At 49.9% G+C, this 22,474-nt stretch overlaps 1 protein-coding gene across 1 annotated transcript in view; it reads left to right on the top strand.

The window, feature by feature from the left end:
- The window catches only part of ACAD10 (acyl-CoA dehydrogenase family member 10), a gene marked incomplete at both ends in the record, with an annotated part of 33,663 nt that overhangs the window by 6,701 nt on the left and 4,488 nt on the right, over positions 1 to 22,474 (top strand). The window contains 13 exons of the mRNA XM_084253691.1: positions 361 to 519; positions 1,455 to 1,614; positions 2,876 to 3,017; positions 4,894 to 4,962; positions 6,367 to 6,548; positions 11,259 to 11,409; positions 12,208 to 12,353; positions 13,820 to 13,993; positions 15,060 to 15,454; positions 20,405 to 20,545; positions 20,984 to 21,121; positions 21,243 to 21,333; positions 22,154 to 22,312. Coding sequence (XP_084109817.1) covers positions 361 to 519; positions 1,455 to 1,614; positions 2,876 to 3,017; positions 4,894 to 4,962; positions 6,367 to 6,548; positions 11,259 to 11,409; positions 12,208 to 12,353; positions 13,820 to 13,993; positions 15,060 to 15,454; positions 20,405 to 20,545; positions 20,984 to 21,121; positions 21,243 to 21,333; positions 22,154 to 22,312 — 2,107 coding nt within the window. The remainder of the gene's footprint in view (positions 1 to 360; positions 520 to 1,454; positions 1,615 to 2,875; positions 3,018 to 4,893; positions 4,963 to 6,366; positions 6,549 to 11,258; positions 11,410 to 12,207; positions 12,354 to 13,819; positions 13,994 to 15,059; positions 15,455 to 20,404; positions 20,546 to 20,983; positions 21,122 to 21,242; positions 21,334 to 22,153; positions 22,313 to 22,474) is intronic.

Genomic DNA, 22,474 nt, shown 5'->3' on the forward strand with positions numbered 1-22,474 from the left:
CAACTGTCCCCCACCTTTTTTAAAAAAAGATTTATTTATTTATGCATACAAGAGCTGGGGTACAGGCCAGAGGTGTGGGGGTGAGAGGATTCACCAGAGACAGAGTGGGGAGCAGAACAGGCAGATTGACCGAAGTACACTGCTGAGCAGCAGGTCTGCTTCGCCATGTGGGTTGCTCCCTGGCCGGCCTAGGATCGAACTCACGCTGCAGAGGCAGCAGACAGCCTCATAGGTTGCGTCTTAACTGGTTGCGCCACCAGGGAGGGCCCCCCCATCTTTTTTTTACTGTGCCAGTGTGTATGTGGGATCACCCACTGCCTCATTTTAGGGACTCATGTCTCATTCCTGTCCCTCCTGCAGGTCGTGGAATCCTGCTTGGAAGGTGTCTGCAAGCCTGACCCTCGGATCTACAAGCTGTGTCTGGAGCGGCTAGGCCTGCAGCCATCCGAGTCCATCTTTCTTGACGATCTTGGGCTGAATCTAAAAGCAGCTGCCAGCCTCGGAATTCGCACCATTAAGGTAATGGTCACTATTTTTGGCACCGCATAAGCATTTCTGTACAGACCTTTACGCTTATAATTGTAGCTGTCTTCTGTGGTTTCCCCCTGTGCTGCCATAATCTTTTTTATTAACGATGAAATCTATGTTGCCAACTGCTTGTGTGTTCTATGGGAAGTGTGGCAGAGAGGTCCAGTAATCCCCCCTTATCCACATTTTATTTTCCTTACATGATTGCAGTTACCCCCAGTCAACCATATTCCAGAAGTATTACCTATAATAATATAACAACAAATAATAAGATGTTCTTATCTAACTTTTATTATACCATATTGTTATAATGTCCTATTTTATTAACTACTGTAGTTAATCTCTTACTATTCCTAATTTATGAATCAAACTTCATCATATGTATGTTTAGAAAAACATATGGTTTAATGGTTTGTCTGTAGTTTCGGGCGTCCATTGTGGGTCTTGGAGTGGACCCTGCACACAAGGAGGTGAATGGCTGAGGGTCACGCTGGTGGCAGTCAGGCTGCCTAGGTACCAGCCACTCTGGGCACCCCAGGTCATGGCTGTGAGGCACACGAAGCCACGTGAGAGGGCGTCGCAGGCCAGCGCTTTGTGTTTGGGTTTTTATCATGAAGATGACGGACCCAAAGGGACAGAGTGGATGCTGCAGCACAGCGTGCTCCCTCCTGGCACGAGAGGGTGTCCTGGACTCTGAACCTGCACTCTTCCCAGAGCTAGAAAGTGCGATGTGGTCAGGAATTAAATGGAAAGAGAAATCTCATGCAACAGCTTCATCATTTGCTGAACATCCTGACTCCAAAGTCCTTGGTCAGAGAACAGATTTCTTGGCTGTTTGCCTCTAAAAAACAGGCCTCCTGGGAACAGAGAGGAGGAGAGGTCAGGGCTGACTGGCGGTACATGTTCAATGTTCTCTTTGAAACCAGGTGAACGACCCAGAGACAGCAGTCAAGGAATTAGAAGCCCTCTTGGGTTTTAGTTTGAAAATGGTTATTCCAAACACTGGCCCTGTGAGAAAGACAATGGAAATTCCAAAAGATTCCTTGGAGAAATACCTCAAAGACTTACTGGGCACCCAGACCACAGGTATTTAAGCTTTTGTATTTGGTGACTCTTTCCAAGGCTGGCATTTCAGTCTGGTTCTTACTTCCAAACCCTTGTGGAATGTGCTGGAGACAAAGAGGCGGTGTTGGGGGAACAGCCATTGGGCCCCAGCCACTCGGAGTGCTGCTTTCAGTTTTGCCTGGGGAAAAAGCATAACCTCCTTTTTTATGAACCCCCAAAAGTGTACCTGCCCCCCCTTTGCCTTGAGGGCATGGTGTGGCAGCCGTCCCCACAAATGCTGCCAGGGAGGCGGCGGCTGTGCACCCCGGGCATTGAAGCATTTCCAGGGCTTTTGAGATGACAGCCTCTTTGGGGAAGGTGACTTAGAGTCTGCCTCATTTTAAAATGTGTCATGTTGTCTCCATCTTCTCAAAGGCCGCTCCCTCATTCTTCACCTTCCACCCTCAGAAAAACAGGTGCCTCATGAGCTTTTTGAAGAGATTTCTATACCTGGGGATAAAGCCTTGCCTCACCCGTTGATCCTTGAGAACAATTTTGTGTATGGAGTGTCACATGATGACATTTTCCAGTGACTGGACTAGTCTTAGTGCCTCTACAAAGCTAAGGGACCTTTTGCAACCCGGCCTGCTCGCTCAGGCAAATGCCTGTTGCTTTTCTGCTCTTCTAAGTGAAACGAATCTATGTCCAAGTGCAGTCTTGTTACGAAGCTGAGGGTTAATTAGGACATTTCTGTAAGGGAGTCACAGAGTTCATCCTAGTGGGGTGGGAAACCACATCTTGTGAAAGCAGCTTCGGCTTGAGCTGTCGGCCTCCGCACGGCTCCTTTCAGCTGTCAGCAGTGGCAGGCCTGGTCTGGCCGAGCAGGGGCTGAGGGAGGTACAAGGGCACTTTTCATCCCTCGGCTTAAAGCATTCCACTTAGCAAGATGGGTTGCCATGACGGTGCTTGTGGTTGCTAAACAGAACTAAAAAGCTGCTCTTCACGAAGCAGGAGTTGGCAAGAAGTACAAAATTGGACACCCGCACAAAGTGAGAAAGTTATTGTGGTGTGAATCGAGTGGCCTTTGCCACACTGTAGTAGCATGTGATGCCCGAGCTGTCAGGGTCTGACTGGGACGCATTCACCTCTGCTACCCAGGCACAGGGTGCTTTGCTTGCAGCTCAGCACGAATCAGGCCACTTCGCATGTTCTACACGCAGACTCAGTGGAGAGCATGTCTGCATGTCTGTCCAGATCTGGGCTCCAGAGCAGGTTTGAGTTTTCTTTGTTTTCAAACTTGCAGGCCCGTTGGAACTTCTTCAGTTTGATCACGGGCAGTCAAATCCAACTTACTATGTCAGGCTGGCCAACCATCAGCTGGTTCTGAGGAAGAAGCCGCCAGGGACGCTCCTTCCATCTGCGCATGCAGTCGAGAGGGAGGTCAGGTAAATTCTCAGGGTCTCGCGTGCTCTGCCCAGCTAGCAGGCTTGAGCTCAGCCTCTGAGCTGCCAGGTCAGCGCTCAGCATACTCCAAGGCATTTCAGATTGCAAGGGTGAATTATCAGAATTATTTCAAATAAGAACATGGAACTGGGCCTCCCTAGTGGCGCAGGGGTTAAAGATAACACTATCAAGCTATCGGCAGTCACTGCAGCACAAGTTCAATCCCCCGCCTGCCAGGGAGCAACCCATATGGCGCAGCAGACCTCTCCTGCCTCGCCCACTGCTCCCCTCAGCAGTGTATTTCAGTCAATCTGCCTGTTCTGCTCCCCACTCTCTCTGGTGAATCCTCTCATCCCCCCGTACCTCTGGCTTACACCTCAGTTCTTGTATGCATAAATAAAGAACTCTTAAAAAAAAAAAAACATGGAATCTAATTTTACTCAGATATTGGTTTTCTCTTTTCTATACCTAGATGAAAAACGCATTACAAAAAAAAAAAAAAAGAAAGAAAAACGCATTACAAGATACTCTTTAGTCTTTCTTTTTTATTTCTCTTTTATTTTTTTTAGATCAGTTTTCTTTTTAATTTATTTTCTTACATCGTGTTTATCTTTTTTTTTTTTTTAAAGATTTATTTATTTATACAAGCACTGGGTACAGTCAGAAGCGCGGGAGGGTGAGAGAACTCACCAGAGCCAGAGCGGGGAGCAGAGCAGGCAGAAGGACCGAAGTACACTGCTGAGGGGAGCAGCGGGCGGCAGGAGAGGTCTGCACGCCATGTGGGACCCTCCTCCGGTGGCCGGGGAACAGCCTGGGATTGAACCGGCGCTGCAGAGGCTGTGGGCAGCTTCGCAACCCAGCGCTCAACCGCTGTGCCACCGGGGAGGCCCCTAGTCTTTCTTTTTTAAATAGCAAGAGTTCATCTTTGTTTCTTAATAAATGATCAGTATTCCATTGTATGTATATATGTACACATCTCTTTTTTTAATCCATTCATCCATTGAAGTACATTTGGGTTGTTTCTATATCTTTGCTATTGAAAATAATGCTGCAGTGAGTATAGAGGTTGCAGATAGCTTTTTGAACTAGTATTTGCATCTTCTTTTACTGAATACTCAGAAGTTGAATGGCTAGATCATTAGGTATTTTTATCCTTAATTTTTGCAGCAGCTCCATGCTGTTTTCTGTAGTGGCTGCCCCCATCTACATCCCCCGGCCATGTACCTGGGCGCCTTCACTCCGCGTCCTCCCAACACTTGCTGTTTCCTTGGGTCTTAAAGTCAGCTTGTTTGGCAGTTGGGCTGTTGCCAGAACAAGGGTGACCCTAGGTTGACAGCTGTTGAAGCGGGGTGAGGGGCTCATGAAGGTTGGTGAGATGAGGCTCTACTTTTTTTATGCTTGAAATTTTCCAACAAGAAATGTTTAAAAGAATAAATCACAGCCCGTCCCAAATAAAACAGTTTGCTTTGCAAATAGGAACATTTTAGCAGAACAAATTAGCTCCAAGCCTCTTGCAGAGTGAGTGCAAGCTGAACGATACCACTTTTGCTTCTTTTCTGTTCTCCTTCCTTCCAGCCTTTTGTGCTCTGCAGAAGGAAAGTTTCTGTCTTCTAGTTGGAATGTTAGTCTATTAAATTTAATGTAATGATTGATATGTTTGATTTATGACTTCACTGTTCGTTCTTTTTTGTTTCTCCCATCTGTTTTGTTTTGATTTTTTGTTCTTCTTGCCTGCTTTTGGGTCAGTTGAATATTTTTAAATTTCACTTTAATTTCTTCCTGTATTAATTTTTGAATCAGAAGAATAACTTCAAGAAAGTCTCATTTATTCAACCAGCAGTGATGCTTGTTTTTTTTTTTTTGTTTTTGTTCTGGCAGGGTAATGAAAGCCCTAGAGAGTGCTGGAGTCCCTGTCCCCAAGGTTCTTGACCTTTGTGAAGATTCTAGGTGATGTTCAAATTTATTTTTTCCATTGCATCTTCAGAAGAGAAAAAGCCACATCCTTGTCCAAATTCCAGTGTGCTAGAGTAAGGACAGATAACATTTGGATAGGAGAGAAAAAAGACTTTATAGCAACCTCCCCTAGGAGCTAATAACTGTTAAGTTATCCTGAAACATAAAGAAAAGCCTGCTTTTGTGAGAATTGGCTGAAAAAATTCTCTTTAATACCAAAAATACATGTCCATCTAGTTTTATGTTGTCTGTTCTTGTTAATTTTTTATGGACTTTTCTAAAATGTTTACATTTCTCTGTAAGTCTGTCTCTTTCCCAACTTTTTAATTATGAGCATTTTGAAACATACAGAAAAGTTAAAAAAAGAAATAGTATAATGTGCATCCATTTTACTTCATCTAGATTAAAACATTGTTAGCATTTGCCATGTTTGCTTTCCATCTGTATGTATGTAAGTATGTACACACTATATGTGTGTCTAGATAAAATAATTTTATATAAATAGTAATGATTATATAATAAAACAATTTTATAAAATAAAATGTTGCAGATAATGTATAATTATGCGTAATTATTTTATAAATAAGTTAAGTATATTATGATATTTATATGTTAGTTTTGACTGAAACTTTTGAAGAAATTTACAGACAGCACTGAAGTCTTGAAAATAAAGACATTTTGTTCGTCATCATAGCAGCATATTACACTGAAGATAATTCACAATTATTTAATAATATAACTTAATATCTAGCCCATGTTCAAGTCAGGATAAACAGTTTTGGTGGTAGAATTTTCAAGACAACTCTTTAGATTAATAAACTGGTTTCAACACTAACAGATGGATTAGTGACATTTCAGCATGTGACCTTAACAGCTGCCCTTCATCCTACCTCGCTATGATAAAGATGGCATCAATAATGAGGAGTATTTTTGAACCCTCTGGAGCCAGACATGTATGCCAGGCACTCCATATATAATTGCTCCCTTTATCCATACCACTACACTGTGAAGTTTTACAGATTAAGAACAAAAAGCTAAGTGTTCAAAGTCTCTCGTGATCACACTGCTAGGAAGGGCAAGAGGGAGGATTTAACCTAATTCTGTATGACATAGAAGCCTTCATGGCAACTTGCTGCTTTTTTAGCCCACTACAGCCTATTCCGAGGCTTCCACAAGTGGCCTGAAGAGAAGAGAGGCATGCGGGCTGTGTGTGAGGACTGATCCGGAAGGAGGGCCCTTGTAGCCCTCCATGCTTGTGTGCAAAGGGAGAGGCAGGTGTCTCACACCCCAGTCAGAACGCCTTCCCATATGCACAGGACAGTTAGAAATAGCATTGGCATGACTAATGCAGTTACATCATGAGCTGGGCCACTGAAGCCCCCTGTCTCCATCCCCCAGGGTCATCGGTACCCCCTTCTATGTGATGGAGTACTGCCCAGGGGTCATCTACAAAGACTCCTCTCTGCCAGGCTTGGAGCCCAGCCAGAGACGGGCCATCTACACAGCCATGAACAGAGTCTTGTGCCAAATCCACAGCGTGGACTTCAAGGCCGCGGGCCTAGCAGACTACGGGAAACCCGGTGAGCACAAGGCCGTCTGTCTTAGCTGCCAGCCATTTCCACACTGGTGCCTTTGCTTTTGGGGTTTGCATGGTGTCGGGGTGTTCACCCACCGGTGTTTGCTAAGTGCGAAGTGGGCTTATTAGCTTCCTTCTTGGAAGTCCAGTTTCATTTTAACGGAGAAGTTGCTTACCTAGACATTCTGTCCTGCGAAAACTCCGTGGGCATGAACTCAGTCATGAACAACAGAATCTCTCTTCCCGGCAACTTCATCTTTCCTTTTTCCGATACTAGCCAAGGGCACTTAAGAAGTAGCAAATCCTCCTTTAACATCATTCATAGGGTCTTGGAATTTTAAGCCAAATGACATATGACGAAAGTCAGTCCTCAACGTCATTTGAGGAATTTTTTTTCTCATCAACTGAATGATGGTGAGTGAAAGGATTTTGTTCAAGAACCCCCTGTATTTCCTTCTCTATTTTTTTAATCCTTTCTCCTATATGTTCTTTTTAACAGATAGATTTATGCCGTATGCCAGGGGGTTTTGTTTGTATAGTTTATTTCTGCTCCTCATTTTTGCCAGCATTGGATGTTGTCGGGGGTTTTCTTTTGAGTCAGACGTGTAGCGTCCTATTAGTTGCAATAGCTGCACACTTTTATGCCCACCACTGTAATTGTCTCCGTGCTTCTGCACGCAGACACTGGAGCAGGAGCCGAAGAACTTCATATTTTCTGCCCTGTAGAGTTCAAGGTGATCTGACTCTTGATATCTGGCCAGTGTGGATTCCTGGCCATAGTCAAAAAGAATCGCTCAGCCAAGCTGTAATCCTTTCCTTCTCTGCTTTTAACCCAAATGTTCCTGTTTACTTTAGGACCCATGGAAGGCTGCCGTGTGTCCACTGTACATCAAACCCTCACATAGTTCTGCTGAGTCACCTAAAATTCCACCACTCCACAGGCACATGATCCAAGTCCCCAAATAGTTAGAGACACTTTGCCCCTGCAGCAAGCCCCTACAGGCTTGCTGACCCCCAGCCCGGGGTGGGGACTCTCACTGCCCCTACCCCTTCCAAGTACAGCAAATTACTTGTCATCGTCCTGTACTCTGACCTATCGGCCAGAGATCCAGACTCAGTGGGGGTGTCCCCATCTTGGTGGTCTTTGGAAAAAACTCACATTAACAGTGTGTTTGTTTATCTGAAAATCAAATTTAACTGTGTGTTATCTGGCAGCCCTCACTACCAGCAAGAGCACCGTAAGACAGAGACCAGTGATTCACTTACATTGGTCCACTGTTTCGGGAGGCCAAGGATGCTGGGCCGCAGCTAGATGCTGCTTGTCCAGCACTGTGGGCGAGTCATAGCACTTTGCATAGTTTTCTCAATAGTAAAGATTTGGTTAAAAATCAAAAAAACCCTGCCCTGCCTCCCTCACAGGGCTGATGGGAAGGCAATGAGATGGCAGCAGTCCCAGAGCTTTGATGACATAAAGGGGAAGCGTGGGCAGTGCGATACTGGGCCTTGGAGAGAACAGGGGATGGGCAGGCCCTGTCCTACTCGCTGTCCTCAGACCCTTAGCCTCTCATTTTCTTTTTTTTCTTTTTTTTTTTAAGATTTATTTTTTATTTATACAAGAGCTGGGGTACAGGCCAGAGGCGTGGGAGGGTGAGAGGATTCACCAGAGACAGAGTGGGGAGCAGAACAGGCAGACTGACTGAAATCCACTGCTGAGGGGAGCAGCGGGCGAGACAGGAGGGTTCTGCCGCGTCATGTGGGAATCTCCCCGGCCGGCCGGGAATTGAACCCAAGCAGCAGAGGCTGCAGACAGCTTCACAGTGCTGACCGCAACCCGCTGTGCCACCAGGGAGGCCATTTTTCTTCTTCTTTTTTTTTTTTTAAGATTTATTTATGCAGACCTCCCCTGGTGGCGCAGTGGTTGAGCGCTGGGTTGTGAGCCGCAGTCTCTGCAGCGCCAGTTCGTTCCCTGGTCGCCGGCGAGGGTCCCACAAAAAAAAAATAAAAAAGATTTATTTATGCATATAAGAGCTGGGGTACAGGCCAGAGGCATGGGGCGGGTGAGAGGATTCACCAGAGTCAGAGTGAGGAGCAGAACAGGCAGACTGACTGAAATCCACTGCTGAGGGGAGCAGTGGACAAGACAGGAGAGGTCTGCTGCACCATGTGGGTCACCTCTCTGGTCGGGAATTGAACTTGTGCTGCAGTGGCTGGCGATAGCTTGATAGCACTATCTTTAACCCTTGCGCCACCAGGGAGGCCCCCTTGGCCTCTCATTTTCAAAGACTTCATGTTCTTTCCATTGACCTATCAAGCACAAAGGGATGAAGCAGAACTCTGAAGTGATTTCGGGTAGCCCAGCCTCCCAGACCATGGCTGTGTTTTGAGCTTGACAGCATGAAGCAGCCACATCATCTTTCAGATTTACTGACCCAGCTACAGGGGCCGGGATGGCTCCTTTTAAATTCCCAAGTTATGTTAGAACCCAACTGCCAGGCAGGACATTGGCTATGTACAGATGCTGCCATTTGTGGGAAAGAGGTTCATTTAAATATATTTAAATAAATTTAAATGTTTGCTAGCACGGCGAGAGTATCTCCAAAAGGATACCCGTGAGACTGGTCTCCGGCTGCCTTTGGGGACAGAGCTGAGTGGCTGGCAGAGAGTTGGAGAAATACGTCAATGCATCTCCTCTTGTCACTTTCATTTCTAGCTATGTGAATGTATTTTCTATTCCAGAGCACACATTTAAATTTGTTTAAAGAAAGAAGAAGCACATGCAAACATGATTTCTAATCCATAGAAACTTTTGACAAAGACCCTTTAGGTACTGGCTAATTGTCACCAAGAGCCTTCCCACCATGGACCAGCAGGGAACACATAATCCTCTTTTCTTATCCCAGAGGGGCAGGCTGCTGGGCAGGACATTTCAGTGCCTTGCCGGCCTGCTAAGGACCAGTGACAACAGCACCAGAGGCCTGGGACAGCCTGTCTGCTCCCCAGGAGAAGGGGATTGTGCAGCCCTAGGCTGGCTGCATGGGTGATGGGAGTCCCAGATCCATTTCCAAGAATGTCTGAAACCTAATTCATATTCAGATTTCCTCATTATCCTCTCAACAGCTTTTATAAGTGGGGTTCCTTTTCCAAATCAGGGTCTGATCAAGGAATCTAGAATAGTTCCCCACCCCCTCTTTTTATTTTTTTTATTTTTTTTTTTTTAAATTTCCTCCCCTTTTTTTTTTTTTTTTTTTATAGAGGCATGTTTATTTATTTATTTGTTTGTTTGTTTTGTTTGTTTATACATGCAATGGGTACAGGCAGAAGCGCGGGAGGGTGAGAGAATTCACCAGAGCCAGAGCGGGGAGCAGAGCAGGCAGAAGGACCGAAGTACATTGCTGAGGGGAGCAGCGGGCGGCAGGAGAGGTCTGCGCGCCATGTGGGACCCTCCTCAGGTGGCCGGGGAGCAGCCGGGGATCGAACTGGCGCCGCAGAGGCCGCGGGCAGCTTCGCAACCCAGCGCTCAACCACTGTGCCACTGGGGAGGCCCCACCCCCTCTTTTTAAATGAATTTTTTGAGGGCAGGTCAGTTCTCTTAATAGATTCACCTCGATTATTTCCTTATGGTTTCATTTACTGCTGTCTCCTGTATCCTGTAATTCTTGAATACAGGAAGTTGTCCTAAAGGTGTGATTCATTTTGGCATATATCATGGATTTTGCTCTCCATCTCGCACGGCTAAGCTGGATCTTCCGAAGGGCGGCTCCAAACAGGCACTGGATTCCACAGGAAGAGCTCACTCTCCTTCTGTTTGCCTTCAGACCCTTCAGCCTCTGGGGATCTTCTTCTCTCAGATGAGAGATTGGTTTACAGTTAGGGACCGGACATATTTATTAATTATATTAACAATAATAACAATTAGTAATTGACAATAGTGACGGTAATAATGACCACCATTCTGTGCCATGTTATTTTGATTTGACATGTTACAGGAGAATTCCCTTTAGTGTTCACGACAGTCCAATGGAATACAGGTGTGACCACACTCGCTGTGCCAAGGAGGCTGAGAGGTTAAATCCTTCCGAGAGTTCGGCTGCCAGCCAAGTGGCTCCAGAACTCCTCCCAGCGTCCCATCCCAGATGGAACTTGCAAGTTCCTCAACTGTGGTATCTGCTGGGTTTCCTGGTAGACAACTGAATAATAACAGCACTTGCTCATGTAGCACTTACTGCGTGGCAGGGACAGTTCCAGGGGCTTTCCATACTTTATCCTCCCAGCAGCTCTGTGAGGATCAGCTCATGGATAAGGCAACTACGGCACAGAGAGGTTAAGTAGCCTGCCTGGGGCCACACAGAGTGGCGGATTTGGCACTCCAACTCCGGCAGTCCAGCCCCAGCAGCCATGCTCTTAGTCACTGTTGTTTAGCCAAAAAGGGATTTATGGAAGGCCATTAGGAAGCTCCTAGGATCTCTTAGAGGGCTGGGGACCAGACTTCAGGCCACATGGCCGGGACCAGTGCCCAGATCGCATGGTTGCTGCCAAACAACAGCCAGTGGCTCCCACCAGGGGCGGCAGGAGCCTCATCTGGGAAACTCCAGTCACAGGAAGGTGATGCCGCAGAGCACTGTGGGGTTCCACACCCCCCCCCCCCCGGAGAGTTGTGGAAACCTCTGGAGGGCGTTGAAATCGGCACCCCAGATTCTAATGCTCTTGCCCCCAGGAGACTATATTCGATGCCAGGTGCAAACCTGGATTAAGCAGTATCGAGCATCGGAAACCAGCACCATCCCTGCGATGGAGAGGCTGATCGAATGGCTGCCGCTCCACCTGCCCAGGCAGCAGAGGACCTCGGTGGTGCATGGGGATTTCAGGTAGGCGCTCGAGGAGGGTGCAGATTTACACACAGCAAGTGAATCCCCTAACACTGCGCCTCCTGTGCCGGGCCTGGGAAGGTGAGGTTCTCAGCCTCAGCCCCTATGGCCTGCTTCACGATGGGGGGTTGACCTGGCACCTGAGGCAGCTGTTGCCACCCTTAGGCCTGAGTGCAGGCATGGGCTCCCATCATTCCTGGTGCACAAAAGGCATCTCCCAAGCCATGTGGCAGAAATGCAAACAAACCTGCAGCATGGGGACAGGGCAGCGGTTTCCCCTGGGCAGCTCTCAGGCTGGGTCTGGAGTCAGCTGCAGGCTCCGGAGTCACTCAGCTCCTCTTCCACCTGCAATAGATTGTCAGAAGGGAGCTGCTTCAAGGGACTTGACTTGGAGTCTACCTTTTGTGATGGGAGCGTCTGAGAATTTGCAGAGCTGTTTTAAAACCATCCCAGGGAAGGCATAGTTACCAGAATCCAGAGGGGGGCAGCTGCATGCAGACGGGGCCTGACCAGAGCTGTGGCCCAAGGGGAGGAACAGAGCTGCCCTCAGCTATGTGCTGAGAGGAGCTGGGGGACTGAATAGCTAGGCCTCCTCCCATCTCCCGCTCTCATCCTCATCTGCTGAGCCCAACGGGGCCTGAGGGTGGGCAGTGGACAGACGACCTGTGAGCTTGGGCCCCCGGGCACAGGCAGGCTGGGGAGTGCACTGAGGGGCAAACACAGCCAGCCAGCTCAGAGGACATCCTGCTGGTCAGTTTTCTCAGAGCGGCCTCTCTGTCCCTCCTGTGACCTCTCCAGGCTGGACAACCTGCTCCTCCATCCAGAAAAGGCCGAGGTGCTTGCTGTCCTAGACTGGGAACTCTCTACCTTGGGTGATCCCCTGGCGGATGTGGCCTCCAGCTGCATGATTTACTACCTGCCTTCTAGCTTTCCTTTGCTGCAAGGTAGGGACTGCGGGTGGGGGCCGGTGCGGGTGGGGGGTGGGGGTGGTGGTGGTGAGGGAGGATGGGATGGAGTCAGCTCCACTCTCAAAATGTTGGGCGGGGGACGTAGTGTGTGATTGGGCTGGTGTGTAAAATTGAGGTGCTGGCGATTTTGTTGGAAAATGCAGTTGAAACGCTCTCCTGTGGCAGTGGGGGCAGGGGTGGTGTGGGTGGGAGGAGCATGTGTTGGGCACCTCGTATGCTTTCAGCCAACTAACTTCTATTTCATTTGAAAAACAAAATACACATTTATTTTAAAATTTTAGAAAAATTTTAGAGCCTACAGATGACAAAAACTGTTAAAGCCCTCACTAGTTAGTTCCGTTTCATCTTGTCATTCATTTTAATGAGTCGCCATCCTGTCCATTTTTAATGGAAAATGTGATTATGTAATTTTATGCTGGCTGATTTCCTCTGATTTATATACTCTGGACTTGTTTTCATGCCATTCAGTATTGTTTTTTCTATGGCATCATTTTAAATGACAAGATAGGATTTATTGTAGAACTAACTTAAGACATTTGGTTTGGTTCCTATTTTGGATATTTAATTTGTTTTCACTTTTTTTCTTTTTAAATGTTACCTCTCGGGCCTCCCCGGTGGCGCAGCGGTTGAGCGCTGGGTTGCGAAGCTGCCCGCAGCCTCTGCGGCGCTGGTTCGATCCCCGGCTGCTCCCCGGCCACCGAAAGAGGGTCCCACCTGCCGCCCGCTGCTCCCCTCAGCAGTGTCCTTCGGTCCTTCTGCCTGCTCTGCTCCCGGCTCTGGCTCTGGTGAATTCTCTCACCCTCCCGCGCTTCTGACTGTACCCAGTGCTTGGATAAATAAATAAATAAATAAATCTTAAAAAAAAAAATTAAAAAATTTAAAAATAAATAAATAAACAAATGTTACCTCTCCCCTGTGCCCACAAAAATGCAGTAACTATCTTTGCCCATGTTTAAGGTTTACTCCTAGGATCATTCCCAGGACTGGAATGTATTACATGCTCTTGAGCCATGAAAACATTTCAAATGAGGAAAAGCAGGACTTTTTTAATTTGTTGTAATATCTTTTTTGTAATTTGGTGGGATCTTTCTTTCAATATCATTTTTTAATGGAAACACTGATGAGAACTAATACGCCTCCGTCCTGAACTGTCCTCCAGGTGGAACTGAAAGCCTCATTCCTGGCTTTACTGCCCATTTAGTCTGAAACTTTTAATTTTTTTTTTCAGTCTGCAACTTTTTAAAGCCATTTGTGAATAATAGTTTCAAGCCTGGATTCCAGCCTCCCGTGGGAGGCAGAACTATGGAAATACCTCGTCAACCCTTAGAACTCGTTGGAAGATAATTTGCAAGGAATGAACAGATTTTAGGAATGTAAATACTCACGGGCCTCAGAGCAGCAGGGTCACTGACAGCCGGGGGCGGCTCTGTCTGTTGCCTCAGGTTTGAGTGACTATGACTTGGCTCCGCTGGGAATCCCGACTGCAGAGGAATACAGCAGGATGTACTGCGTCAACGCGGGCATCCCCGCCGTGGAGAACTGGAGCTTCTACATGGCCTTCTCCTTCTTCCGCTGGGCCGCAGTTCTGCAGGGAGTCTACAAGCGCGCGCTCTCAGGTAACCGGCCGGTGTGGCCGCAGAGGGCCCGGCTTAGCCAAATTCTCTAGGATTCAGTTAATTCAACCATTTGCCATTAGGTATGTGTCCTATACGTATAGTCTTTAAAATATTTAAACTAGTTTTCAAAATTTATTAAAATATCGTACCAAAAATTTTCAAGTGAAACCACCCAGGGTAGGGGATTTATTGCATCAAAGAGAATGAGGAAAATGCTAAAAATCTTGCGGGCAATGTGGCTGGGAGTCCCCTGTGGGGACCAGCAAGGTGCGAGTGAAAGACGCCGCGTGGGAGTCGACGTGAGGTGTGTGTTTACCTGCTGTTCCAGAAAGGACACTGCGGGAACACAGGTCAGTGTTGCCGGGGGCTGGGGCAGAGATTGCGTGCAAAGGGAGCCTGTGGAAACTCAGGGTGACGTGGGCACCCTGTATCTCGACAGCACAGTGATGGTTATCTGGGCCCGCGGAACTGCACACCGAGCAGGGCTTGTGTGTGCTGTATCTTAATGTAAAAAATTGTCAGGGTGACGTATTAAGGAAAGTAGAGGCAGCGCACGAGGCGAGGGTGTGTCCCCCAGTGCTGGTGATGGTGTCGATGGCCACAGAATGGCTCCCAGAAGCTGGCAGTTAGTCAGCCGCCATGGCTGGTGCGGCCCTTGTCCCTTCCTAGCCGGGCCCGTCTAGGGTAATGTGGGGTTCTCCTCTAGCCCATGCACTGCCGGCGGCAGAAGTGATTTGGGGGCCTTCTGGATTTAGTTTAGTTTCTTTAGGACAAGAAGAGGTAAAGAGCAGGGAGCAGGCTGAGCTGCCCCCCAGCTTCCGACCCTCTGAGTTCGCTCGGGCGCGTCTCCTCCAGACGCAGACCCGGCTGTGAAGTGGGGGTCAGGGCGGCGTACTGCTTTGGGAACTCCTTGAGCTGTAGTAACGCTCGCAAAGCCCGCAGGCCATGTCCACTTCGTGGCAAGTGCTAGGCCAGCGCAGTGGCCGCTGATGTAACACAGCGTCACTCCTTTGCGCTAGCGTGAAGGGTGCTTGGGGACTAATCACTGTTCTTCGCCTCCCCGTAGGACAAGCGAGCTCGGCCACCGCTGAAGAGAGTGGGAAGGTGATCGAATTCCTGGCTAACCTGGCATGGGACTTTGCAATCAAAGAGGGCTTCCGGGTTTTCAAAGAGATGCCAGCCACAACGCCATCAGCGAGGTGGCACCACACCCTGGCTGGTCCGCAGTCCCTGTTGAGCCCCCCCGGCACGAGGAGTTACAGCTCCCTGCCAGGACCTGCCCCCACCCCAAAGGGCGGGCTGGTCATCTCTCCAGAGGGCCTGTCCCCCGAGGTCAGGGCGTTGCACCAGCGGCTGCAGCAGTTCATGGAGCAGCACGTGTACCCCGCTGAGCCTGAGCTGCAGCGTCACCAGTTCTCCGCAGAGAGGTGGACCCCGTCCCCGCTGCTGGAGGACCTCAAGGTAAAGCAGCCTGAGTGTCACTAAGACCCTGGTAGCACGGCGGACCCTCAGCCTGTCCAGCAGGCACATCTGTGCCCTCCCCTGGGTGAAGGGACAGGACAGTCGAATGGAATTCTCTGCCTTCCATCACCTCAGGCAGGGAGTGCAGCCCGGGCAGGTGGAGGCGGTGTCTGTGGCTTCTAATCCTGCACGGGCAGGCTTATTTTATGCACATTGGAATTCTGTAAATTTGAAACAGTGTGATTTAAAACACATCAGTTAGGGCCTCCCTGGTGGCCTGGGGTTGTCTCAGTGCTATCACCATTACAGCCTGAGTTCAATCCCCGGCCAGGGAGCTGACCCACATGGCGCAGCAGACCTCTCCTGCCTTGCCCGCTGCTCCCCTCAGCAGTGTATTTGAGTAGATCCACCTGTTCTGCTCCCCACTCTGTCTCTAGTGAATCCTTTCACCCCTCTGCCCCAAACCTCTAACTTATACTTTCTTCTATGCAAAAATAAATTAAAAATAAAGAAAGCACTGTAACCTGTTTAAAAAAACAAAAACAGGGCCTCCCCGGTGGCACAGCGGTTGAGCGCTGGGTTGCGAAGCTGCCCGCAGCCTCTGCAGCGCCAGTTCGATCCCCGGCCACTTGCCGGCCACCGGAGGAGGGTCCCGCACGGCGCGCAGACCTCTCCTGCCGCCCGCTGCTCCCCTCAGCAGTGGACTTCGGTCCTTCTGCCTGCTCTGCTCCCCGCTCTGGCTCTGGTGAATTCTCTCACCCTCCCGCGCTTCTGACTGTACCCAGTGCTTGTATAAATAAATAAATAAATCTGTAAAAAATAAATAAAGTTTAAAAAAAAAAAAACATAACAGTTAATAAAGTCTCCCTTTAAAGAATCCACAATATCAAAGCTAAAGGACCAAATCAATAGTGAGTTGTTTATGCTCTCGACGCAAGAAAACACCACTGAGGCCAATCAACAGAAACACCGCCTGATCTGTGTCAGGATTTGTCACAACTCACTTTAGTTTTAAGTGATTTCAGGTCTAGCAGCACATATTTCTGCCATCATCTACTTTTAAAAAAATAGCATTATCGGGCCTCCCTTGTGGTGCAAGGGGTTAGGACACAACCTATGAGGCTACCCGCAGCCACTGCAGCATGAGTTCGATCCCTGGCCAGGGAGCTACCCACATGGTGCAGCAGACCTCTCCGGCCTCGCCCACTGCTCCCCTCAGCAGTGTATTTCAGTAGATCTGCCTGTTCTGCTGCCCGCTCTGTCTCTGGTGAATCCTCTCACCCCACCCCCCGCACCTCAGGCCTACACCCTGGCTCTTTTATGCATAAATAAATAAATCTAAAAAAAAAACCATAAAGGGTCCATTTTAAATAAACGAATGAATGAATGAATGAATGAATAAATAAATAAATAAATAAAGATGGCTTTAGGACTTGGAGTTGGAGGTGGGATTCTCAGTGGGTGGGCACATGTCCTAGGCCCAAACATGCCTCCCAGGAGGCAGGGAGGAGGAGGTATCTGGCCTCCTCTTTCTGTAGGAGGAGACTCGGCCTGACCCCATGAAATGGATGCAGTGAGGGAGCCCCCCAGAGTAAGAAAACAGCCTGGTTCCTGTGCAGGCAAGGTGCTCTTGTTTCTCTGTACAATTACCGTTTCTAGAGGATACATTTTATGAAGTAAAAATACTGGTGGGCCTCCCCGGTGGCGCAGCGGTTGAGCGCTGGGTTGCGAAGCTGCCCGCAGCCTCTGCGGCGCCGGTTCGATCCCCGGCTGCTCCCCGGCCACCGGAGGAGGGTCCCGCATGGCGCGCATACCTCTCCTGCCGCCCGCTGCTCCCCTCAGCAGTGTGCTTCGGTCCTTCTGCCTGCTCTGCTCCCCGCTCTGGCTCTGGTGAATTCTCTCACCCTCCTGCACTTCTGACTGTACCCAGTGCATGTATAAACAAAACAAACAAACAAACAAATAAATAAATAAAACATGCCTCTATTAAAAAAAAATACTGGTCCAAGAATGAGACCATTCTATTAGAATTTTAATAAATGGTGCCATATTTTCACCAAAAATGTGTTTAGCCATCTGACCTCCCATTAGTAATGCGTGAAATGCCCTATCCCCCACATGCTGATTCACATGTTTAATCCCCCCACCTGCTGGAAGCCTGGCCCCTCAGCACAGAAGCATTAGAAAAGCAAATACTCTTGGAGCAAAACCTCCAGACTCTGAAATGCAGCCCAGTGAAGGCCTCTGCCAGTGACCATTGTGCGTCTAGGTGCACCTGAGGGGGAATCACAGCAATAACTAAGATTTGGGGGCCCACTGGTAAAATTGAAACTCATGGTTTTTATCCAAACTGTCATTACTGCCCACAAATGAGAAGCATTTGGCTACTTACAATGCATTCTACAAAGCCTGCAAGGTCAGCGTGTTGACCTGGATTTAAAGGCACAAAAACAGGGGCCTCCCTGGTGGCGCAAAGAGTAAGCACCGCACTATGAAGCTATCCGCAGCCTCTGCAGCATGAGTTCAACCCCCGGCTGGCCAGAGAGAAACCCACATGGCGCAGCAGACCTCTCCTGTCTTGCCCGCTGCTCCCCTCGGCAGTGTATTTCGGTCCTTCTGCCTGTTCTGTTCCCTGCTCTGTCTCTGGTGAGTCTTCTCACCCCCCGCATCTCTGGCCTGTACCCCAGTTCTTGGATGCATAAATAAATAAATAAATAAATAAATAATTTAAAAAAAATATTTATTTATTTATTTATACAAGCACTGGGTACAGTCAGAAGCGTGGGAGGGCGAGAGAATTCACCAGAGCCAGAGCGGGGAGCAGAGCAGGCAGAAGGACCGAGGTACACTGCTGCTGGGAGCAGCGGGCGGCAGGAGAGGTCTGCGCGCCATGTGGGACCCTCGCCCCGCGGCCAAGGATCGAACCAGTGCTGCAGAGCTGTGGGCAGCTTCGCAACCCAGCGCCCAACTGCTGCGCCACCGGGGAAGCCCCATAAATAAATAAATCTTTTAAAAAAAATAAAGGAACAAAAACAGACTTGTCCAAGGACATAGCTAGAAATAATAGCACCTGCGGGCCTCCCCGGTGGCGCAGCGGTTGAGCGCTGGGTTGCGAAGCTGCCCGCAGCCTCTGCAGTGCCGGTTCGATCCCCGGCTGCTCCCCGGCCACCGGAGGAGGGTCCCACATGGCGCGCAGACCTCTCCTGCCGCCCGCTGCTCCCCTCAGCAGTGTACTTCGGTCCTTCTGCCTGCTCTGCTCCCCGCTCTGGCTCTGGTGAATTCTCTCACCCTCCCGCGCTTCTGACTGTACCCAGTGCTTGCATAAATAAATAAATAAATCTTAAAAAAATAAAAAATAAAAATAATAGCACCTGCATTCAGATCTGGATCTTTAGGGTTTCTGTGTTTTTCCCTCTCCCCCTACAAGGAGATGACTATATACACGTCCTTATTCTACTTCTCAGAAACTCCTTGTTTCTACTTCTCCCTTCCCATCCTACTTGATCTGTTGATCTGTCCCCTTATTCTGCCCCTTTTGTCCTTGGTCATTGCACGCTCAGTGAGTTAGCTTAATGCAGCGAGACAAATGCATGGGTTAATTTAGAAGTCTGTGACATGAGACCAGGCCCAACATAAATGTAAAAGTCGGGGCAGCTGGCGCCCTCCCGTGAGAAGCGAGGACAATAGCCATCAGCACCAGGGCTTAGTCAGTCCCCGCTTCGCTGTCAGGCCCCTGTATCCGCTTTTTTTTTTTTTTTTTTTTTGTGGGACCCTCGCCTGTGGCCGGTGATCCAACTGGTGCTGCAGAGGCTGCGGGCAGCCTTGCAACCCAGCGCTCAACTGCTGCGCCACCAGGGGAGGCCCCCCTGTATTCGCTTTGTTAGCTCACGTGATTCATAACAACCGGATGAGGGGGATGTTCTGCACATCGGTTAGAGAATGGGCTGCCTAGAGTCCATTCCCCTTTCTCTTGGGAGTAGCACCCCAAGTTTCTTTGGGAACATTCCCTCCCGCACTGTGCATGCAGGCTGCAGAACCATCAGTGAAGGTGCGAGCCCCGCCTGCCCTGGTCTGACGTGGGCATGTGAGCCAGCGAGGCCACTGACTTCCCTTCCTGGAACTGGAGACGTGAACAGTGTTTTCAAGACAGAAAACAGTTGGCACTCATTCACTGCACAACTCTGGGGCTCCCGCAGGCCTGCCGGTGGACAGCCTCTAGGCTGTCGGGTTCCTGTTCATTTCTGAGCTTTGTTCTTAAGTCTCTCTGTCCATTTTAAGAGCCCCGGTAACCTTCCCACTCCTAGTTCCTCTCAGGGAGCCACAGTCCATTTCCACTGCTGTAACTCGGCAGTCGTGCTGGCAGGGTGGCAGGGTCCCATTTCACAGATGAGTACGATCAAGTCTCTTGCCTGAAGTCTCCCAGGCAAGCTTGGGCGTGCTGAGTCTGAACTGAGAGCCAGAGCGCCTAACCCCCAGGCTGGACTTCCTAGTTACCCAGGGAGGAGCTACATTTAGAAATTCCAGGAACAAAGTTGTCCCTCATAAAGGAAGCTGGTTCAGGGCATCTTCTTCCGCACCAGGCCCAAGCAGCCGGGGCTGAAGCACTTGTATCCACTAGGTCTTATCACTAGAGGCCCCACCATCCTCAATGGGCACGAAAACTTCACCACTAGGACAGTCACGAGGACAACAGCAACGCTAACAGTGCTGGGAGGCGGGGTACGCGGGGTACGCGGGGTGTCTGTCCTATGGAGACTGGGGGAAGTGACTGCTTGCTGGGTCACTGGAATTAGCCATCACTGGGCCTCCTAGTGCTTAGGCCGCCACAGCCTGCAGGCTTTCTGTCCAGCCCCCTAGCTGTCTGCCTTCTCTCCCAGCCCCTCTCTCACTTCCCACCGGGCTCTATTGAACTATTCACTGTGCTTCTCTGACTTATTTTTTCCGTGACAGGAAAAAGCCAAGGCCGATGGGCTTTGGAACCTTTTCTTACCCTTGGAGACTGATCCCCAGAGAAAATACGGAGCAGGACTGACCAACGTCGAGTATGCACATCTGTGTGAACTCATGGGCATGTCTCTCTACGCCCCCGAGGTGCCGTCTTTAAGGTCTTGTCAGTTGGGAGAATATCCTGGTCCCGCGAAAGCATACCAGTCACCCTCCTGCATTCTGGGCGCCCCTCTGAGTCCCCCACCTGCCCCGCGCTGGATGAGGAGCGCCGGTACCAACTTGAACGTCCAATGCGGGAGGACAGTGGGTGGCTGGAGGCAAAGGAGGCAGTCTTGGGAGGCGCGAGGCTGGCTGGCGTCTGCGTGTCTCCTTTCTCTCGACCGCAAAGCCCCATGGCGTGGCTTCAGGGAGTCTCAGCTACTATATTCAAAATGTTGTGTGTCTTTGCACTTCTCTGGGGAGAGGGAGCATTACTTTGAAGGCGTCAGAGATCTGTGACATGGAGCCCCAGTCCCCTTCCAGGGTTTTAACATTTTAAATCTGGACGTGGCGCTCAGCTGCTGTGCCTTTTGTCCTTTTCAGATATTTAACTGTTCCGCTCCGGACACAGGGAACATGGAACTTCTGGTGCGATACGCCACCGAGCAGCAGAAGGCCCGCTGGCTGACTCCTTTGCTGGAGGGAAAGGCCCGCTCCTGTTTTGCCATGACTGAGCCCCAGGTACCTCACTTGGGCCGACACCCACCAGAACTCCTTCTTCTTGGGCCAGATATTTGCCAGGGCCCGCCTGCTGCACAGGGAACACAGCTTGCCAGCTCTGACCCGACATGCTCTCCCTCAGGTGGCCTCATCAGATGCTACCAACATCGAGGCTTCCATCAGAGAGGAGGGCGACGTCTATGTGATAAACGGACACAAGTGGTGGATCTCAGGTATTCGGTCTGAAATTCAGTTTTCCACTCCACTTCAGTGGGCCTGCGCCGGCCAGCGTGTCTCTCTGCCTGCTGTGGTCGGGGCAGCGGCAGGGCCAGCTCCATTTCCAGTTGACATAAAGGGGGTCTCTAGGCGACCCGGGGGGGTCTACGTGGGCCACCACTTGCCCGCATGCACACTGGGGGTCTCTCATTCACTCCCTCCTCCTCCTTCTGCCTGCCTCGTCCTCAGTGGCTCCCCCCACCCACCCCACCCCCAGGCCCTGAATTCACCGTCTTAGCTCTGCAGGGCCCCCCATCCCTGCCATGGGGACCTCGGCTCACGGGGTCCTCATGGTGTGATTTATTTCCCCCATTTCACCAAGGAGGAAACGAGAACAGAGAAGTGACTTGAGCCACTTACTTAAGATGCCAGTCCCCTTGCTAAGCAAGTATGAGGCAGGGTTCAGGGTTCGCGTGATTGGGAAGCGCAGGCCCACAGCAGGAAGCTCATGCCGCTGCTGGGAGCAGAGCCAGGCGGGCGCCAGGGAGAAAGTCGCAGCTTCAGCCTCTTGTCTCTAAATTATATTTGCAGCTCAACACGATGCTATTTTTTTTTAATTGCTCTTATGATGTTGGATTCAGTCCTCCCTGGGACAAAACCCAACTCTTTTTGTTCTTACTTCTGGTCAAGAGCCTGCCCGTACTCATCGGAGAATGCGTTGTTTTAAGGAGCTCTGTCTGCGTGCTGGCTTGGCCGTGCCCGGGCCGCCCTGTGTCTGGAAAGAGATCTGATGGCCCCGGCGTCAGACGATGGGCTCTGTCTCTCTCTTCCTGGCAGGCATCCTGGATCCTCGCTGCCAACTCTGTGTGTTTATGGGAAAAACAGACCCTCATGCCCCACGCCACCAGCAGCAGTCGGTGCTCCTGGTTCCCATGGATACCCCAGGGATAAAAGTCATCCGGCCTCTGACGGTGTACGGGCTGGACGACGCTCCAGGTTAGCCCCTGGGGCGGCTCAGCCCCGTGTGGGCCCGGGCAAGGCTGTGGGCAGCCCTTGCTCAGGAGACCTCCCCGCTCAGGCCAGGGTGACGTTCGGAGAGCCACGTGCTCCTGCATTTCATTCCCATTGTGAGTATCAGCCACAGAGGCAGACTTCAGA

Source organism: Talpa europaea (genome assembly GCF_964194135.1).
Source record: "Talpa europaea genome assembly, chromosome: 14".
NCBI lineage: Eukaryota > Metazoa > Chordata > Mammalia > Eulipotyphla > Talpidae > Talpa > Talpa europaea.